The 5,575-nt window shown below is 60.5% G+C and overlaps 2 protein-coding genes across 2 annotated transcripts in view; one reads left to right on the top strand and one right to left on the bottom strand.

The window, feature by feature from the left end:
- Positions 1–1,120, top strand: part of LOC104619258 (alpha-2-macroglobulin-like protein 1) — a 10,527-nt gene extending 9,407 nt beyond the window's left edge. Inside the window, 6 exon segments of the mRNA XM_010285063.1 lie at positions 10–27; positions 101–225; positions 322–412; positions 558–647; positions 751–853; positions 1,026–1,120. Of these exon segments, the coding sequence (XP_010283365.1) occupies positions 10–27; positions 101–225; positions 322–412; positions 558–647; positions 751–853; positions 1,026–1,120 (522 nt within the window).
- A 1,965-nt stretch (positions 1,121–3,085) lies between these two features.
- Positions 3,086–5,538, bottom strand: LOC104619257 (pre-rRNA processing protein FTSJ3-like; the record flags this gene model as incomplete). The annotated part of the gene is made up of 9 exons (XM_010285062.1): positions 3,086–3,275; positions 3,574–3,668; positions 3,770–3,953; positions 4,088–4,190; positions 4,329–4,405; positions 4,515–4,662; positions 4,911–5,004; positions 5,093–5,213; positions 5,333–5,538. Coding segments are annotated over 9 exons (1,218 nt in total), but the record flags the coding sequence as incomplete, so codon positions are not given.
- Positions 5,539–5,575: the final 37 nt, after the last annotated feature.

Here is a 5,575-nt window from a genome sequence, read left to right as displayed (position 1 = left end):
CGCGGGCAGGGCTGTGCCCTGGTGCAGGTGGGTACGGCCTGGGGTCCCCATCCCCGTGTGGTGCCCGCTCAGTGGCTCTAACCCTCCTGCATCACCCCAGGTGACCCTGCGCTATAACGTGCCACCCCCTCCAAGCGTGGGGACGTTTGACCTCCACGTGGAGACAGAGCCCGGGGAGTGCAGAGGGGACGCCAGCACCCGCTTCCGCCTCCTCCTCCGGGCACGGTAGGGGCTGGGGCTGCCCCCCTGGTTTGGGGAGGCCACGAGCAGCCAAGGAGGGACAGCAGACCCCAACCCCACCCCAGCGCTCTGCCCTTGCAGGTACACCGGGGAGCGTCCCACCACCAACATGGCTGTCATCGAGGCCAAGCTGCCGTCTGGCTACATCCCGGACAAGAGCTCCGTGGTGGAGGTAAGAAGCCCCTGCTGCCCCCCAGAGCCCCTCTGCCCCACTGGGGCACCCACCTTCCCACTGAATCCCTGCCCCTTTGGGCCAGTGGGACATGGAGGGGTACCCACTCGGGATGCTGGCCCTGGCTGGGGCACCCACCAAGTAGCTGTGCCCATCCTGCGCCGTGTTGAAGAGGCAGAATCTGGTGAAGAAGGTAGAGGTGCAGACCAACCAGCTGACGATTTATCTAGACCAGGTGAGATAGGGCACGGGGACGGGAGCAGAACCCCACGTCCTGGGGCATGGGGCTGCTTCCCCATCGTGGATGGTTGCATCTCATGCTTGGGCCATCTCCACAGCTGACAAAGGAGGAGGAGACCTTTGCCTTCACCGCCACGCAGGACTTCCCAGTGAGGAACCTCCAGCCAGCCACCGTGACGCTGTATGACTACTACGAGACGGGTAAGCCCCACCAGGGATGTGGCCCTGGGGTGCCTGGCCCTCCTGCCACCCCTTGCCACCCCAGTGGCTCAGAGGTGGTCTGTCTGAGCTGTCAGTTCATGTTGACGAGCTTTGGTTCATTAATGGGAGCAGCTCATCCTGAGCCCATTGGTCATCAACATTCCCACTGCAGGTGACCTCACGGATGCTGCCTATATCGTACCTTGCAGCTCAGGTAGGGGCCAAGCTCGACAGGACAGGGGGATCACCCCACCATCGGCACCCTGATGGGGACCCACCAGCCCTGAAGGGCCAAGCTGGGCTGTGCTGAGCCCCTGGACCCAGGGGAAGGAGGGCAGTGAGTGGGGATGGAGGAGGTCAGCCAAGAGCCTGGAGCCCCTGCATTGATCAATGGGGACATGCTGGCCAGAGCGTGTAGGACTAGAGGTCAGGGAGGACCCAGGTGTCCAGGTTGTGGGGTGCAGAGAGGAGCTGTGCCTCTTTGAGGGGGGTCAGACCCCCATCAGCCCTGGCCTTCCTCCTGTCCACCTTATGGAGCAACCCATCCATAGGTTTGGGGTCACACAGGGGATGAGACACTAGGCTGCTGGGGATGGAGCCGGCCAGGGGCAGACAAGGGTGGCTGGGGGGCAGAGGAACTCTCCTCTCACAGCACACCCGGATTTGATTTTGAAGAGGCTGATGGTCAGGAGCAGGAAAACTTCTAGCACAGCCTGAAGCCTGGCAGCTGGTCCCCTCTGCTCAGCCCAACTCCCTCAGCCATCAAGGACTGTGACGGCCAATGGTCTCCGCTCCCACCCTGGCCACAGCCCTGACCCTCCTTGGGGGCACAACGTGGCCCAGAGATGCTCACAGCAGCACCAGCACCCAGCACGGCATGGCTCGCTCTGGCCTCAGCCGCTTCTCCTTGTAGCACAGCTCCCACCCCACCAGCACCCAATGGAGCCACAGCCGAGGGGCTGACGCAGACCCATGGGCAGAGACGTCTTGCTGCTCTGCCAGCTCCTGCCATGGGTATTTGACTTTGGTTGAGCAGCCAAGAAGTGGCTTTACAGGGAGACCCCAGTGCATCTCCCCTCTACCACCCCCCGGGAGCTCTGGGGCACCCCACAGCACCTGAATGGGACCAAGACCTCTCCCTCCTGTCAGACTGACTGTCCCTTCCCCAGCAGATCCTGACCGCCACTCACCCAGTCTTGCTCTCCCTGGGTCATGGTGCCACCCCCGCCCCCACCCTGGCACTAACATGGTGCCACTGTCCTCATGAGGGACCTGGGGACACCTCTGCAATTCCACCAAAACAGATCTGGGCACTTGTTGACTGAGAAAAGCCATGGTCCCCCCAGCCCCTGTCCTGGGTTTAAATAAATACATTTCCCCATTGCATCTTTTCTCGCAGTCTTTCTTTTCCTAAACTTGCACGGTCCCACACCTGGAGGGGGTACGGATGGAGGGGCAGTGGGGATGGGGTGGCTGCTGTGGACTGTGTTGGTTGGGTGGATGTCAAGCTGGCTGGCTGCCGGGCGGGGCAATCGCTGTTCAGCTTCTTTGCCAGTGATAAAATGAGGTGGGCCCGAGGCTGGTGGGCTCCCTGAGGCATTAGCAGAGATACACAGAACCCACCTACCTGACCGTCCTCTCTCTGCCTGCCAAACGGTGCATGAAGGGACATGGCAGCTCGCAGCCTAAGCCCCTCACCTCGCCAAGGCGCAGGACACATCCCGGTGTGGTCTCAGACCGGGTTTTAATTCTGCTGTAACCAAGGAGCTGCTCTGTGCAGACCACCAACACCCGCCTGCCTCAGGGCTCAGCACCCATCACCCCTCGGTGACAAATATGGCTCAGGGAGCCGCCCCCGTTAGGCGCAACCTCTCTGGGCACAGCGAGGGCCGGTGTGGATGCTCGTGCCATCTCCGCAGGGCGAGTGTCCCAGCACAGCCAGCACCGGTCAGAGACCTGGAGATGTGGCCACACAGCGAGCACAGGAAGGGGATCGATGCTACAGCACCGAGGCCAAATAAAACCCTCCCTGCCCCACCGGAGGACAGGAAGCAATGTCACATCAAGGCACGAACTAACAGCAACATGTGGCTAGGTCACAGCCCTGTCCCCACGACGAGGGAGAGTGGCAGGGTGAGCCAGCTGCTCCCGAGGCCACAGTGGGAGGACAGGAGCCAGCTCTGACCCATGCCCCAAGCTGAGTCCCTCGCTGAGGATGGAGCTGGTCTCACATCACTTACGGTGTTTTTTCTTCTGTTCTTTGCGCTTCTGAGCTCTCACGTCCTTCTTCAGGCGGCTGTCGACGACCTTGAACTGGCCTTTGACGCCAGGAGGACGGCGTACCCGGCGTCCTACGCCTTTCTTAGCCACCAAATAGGTGACCTGCCGCTTCTCCTTGGCCAGTCCAGCCTTCTTGTAGATGCTGCAAGAGAACGGCAAAAGGTGAGAATGAGAACCCAGCACGGTGGCCCAGCTCCAGCAGTTTGGCTTTGGGACCAAAGACCAATATGGGCTCCCACCATGCCTCTGGGCCTGTGCGCCCCAAAATGGGGCTCCCTTGCTTGCTCTGCCATGCCTCAGCCTACACCCAGATTCAGCCCAGCCTTTGCCAGCCCAGCCACATTACGCAGGGCTGTCCCTGTGCTGTGGCTGCAGGGACAAGGCATGGCAAACCAGCCCAGCACAACACGAAGGATCTGGACCTCAGCTTCGCCACTCACCGCCGCAGCTGGGCCACCTTCTCCCGCTCCGAGATATCCACCGTGCTCACCACGGCCTCTGCTTTCTTCTTCATCTGCTCCATCTTCTTCAGCATCTATGGGGACAGCGAGGGTGAGGGACAAAGGAGGTTGGAGGAGGGATGGAGCACCAGGGAGGGGGAATGGAGCACCCATTCAGGTCCACAGCCCCACTCACCCGTCGCTTCTTGCGGGCTTTGGCCTCTGCCACCTTCTTGATGGGGCGGGCATTGATTTCACGCCAGCGCTGCCGATACGCCTCAACCGTCTGCCGGTCCACAGGTATCTGCTTGCGCCGGTGCTGCTTCTCCTCCTCTGTGAACCACTCCGGCAGCTCTCCCTCATCCTCATTGAAGGAATACCTGGGCGGGGGGACTCAGGTGAGTTGTGAGCAGGACATGGGGTCCCCACACCAATACATCTGCCACCCCCATGGCCTGTCTCCTGTTGGGAGACCAAATGCTGCTCCCCCTCCAGCACCCACAGCTCTAAGTACCTGTTGAAGGAGTCATCAATCAGGTCCCGCCTGGCCTTTTTGGAGGTGGCGATGACGGAGCCGAGTGCCAGGCCCTCTGCGTCCAGGACACGGGCTTTTTTGACTGCAACATATGGACAGATTAAAGCTTGGCCTATCTGCAAGCAGCCCTGCCAGCCCAGATAAGCATAGTCTGACCCTAAAGAGGGACTCGCATGGTATCACTGGGCACACATGGGTCCAGACAGCACCCCCCACTCACCTGGGTTCTCAATGGGCACCACCTCGAAGCCACATGGCTCAACACGGCCCCGCTTCCTCCCCATCGGTGTCGGTGGCCTATGTAATGGAGAATGTTCAGGGCTAGGGTCCTTACCTCCCACCTCCCAGCCCTCCAGGACTGTGGAACTGCGGGAGAACATCCAGGGCACCGCCTCTCAGCCCTCACCTCTCTTCATCGCTGCTGCTGTCATCATCGCTGCTCTGCTCATCCTGCGCATTACCAGTGTCGGGTCCTGTGTCTGCGGCAGGTGGGGGCTCAGCTGGAGCTTCCTCCTGGGCTACCTTCTTCTTCTGCCCTTTCTTTGTCACTTTGTCTGGGGAACAGGAACAACTGGGTGAGAAAGGGTTGAGGCAGACCCCACTTCCTCTGGAGACTCACCTCATTAACGCTACACTAATGCCAGCTCGTTAACTGTGTAACGATCCAGGCTGGAAATAACCTCTGGAGTTCTCTGGTCCTGCTCAGAGCAGTATCCCCATCATGGTTTGATCCAGTGCCCCAGTCTAGGCCATGGGGCTGTCCCTCTGTGCCCCCCAGAGTGATGCAGCCCTCCGCACTGACCTCTCTGAGACTCGCGCTGTCTCTCAGCCAACATCTGCGACTGCCCCAGCTCCAGGTCCTCATCTGCATCGTCCTCGATGCCGGCAAAGGCATCCTGGGGATGGGGAGCAGGGGGTCAGGGCAGATCTGAGGAGCTGCTGCGGCCAAGGCTGCTCTGACATTTCTGGCCCAGTGGGACTCACCTTCCCAAACCACAGGCTGGTCTGTCGTTCCTCCAGCACCGACTTCTCCTCCAGAGGCACCAGCAGGGGATTCTCCACTTCCTCCCCTTCCTCCTCCTCTTCCTTCTGCTTAAACTTCACCCTGTGACAAACAGCAGCAGGATCAGTGCCTCCCAGCCAGGATGGGGTGGGCCCACTGCCAGATTCTGGAGCTGCTCCAAAGGAAACCTCTGCTCCAGGGAGGTCTCTCCCAGCTCTCACCTTTTTGCACTCTGCTCTCGCCTTTCCTGCTCCAGCCGGCGCTGACGGGCCTCGATCTCAACAAGCTCTTCCGGGTCCAGATCACTGGCCAGGGACACATCGTCCTCCTCTTCGTGATCCGAGACATAAATGTCATCGTCCCCAGGTCCTATCTCCAGGAGGGCATCTGCCGATGCCATGTCCCCCCGGGTCATCTCGTTCAGTAGCTGCAACACAAATAAGATGAATCACAAGCTACAGTCA

The sequence above is a fragment of the Phaethon lepturus genome, unplaced genomic scaffold (genome assembly GCF_000687285.1).
Source record: "Phaethon lepturus isolate BGI_N335 unplaced genomic scaffold, ASM68728v1 scaffold32114, whole genome shotgun sequence".
Lineage (NCBI taxonomy): Eukaryota > Metazoa > Chordata > Aves > Phaethontiformes > Phaethontidae > Phaethon > Phaethon lepturus.
The sequence above is the reverse complement of the archived record's forward strand: the minus strand, read 5'-3'. Positions and strand labels throughout refer to the sequence as shown.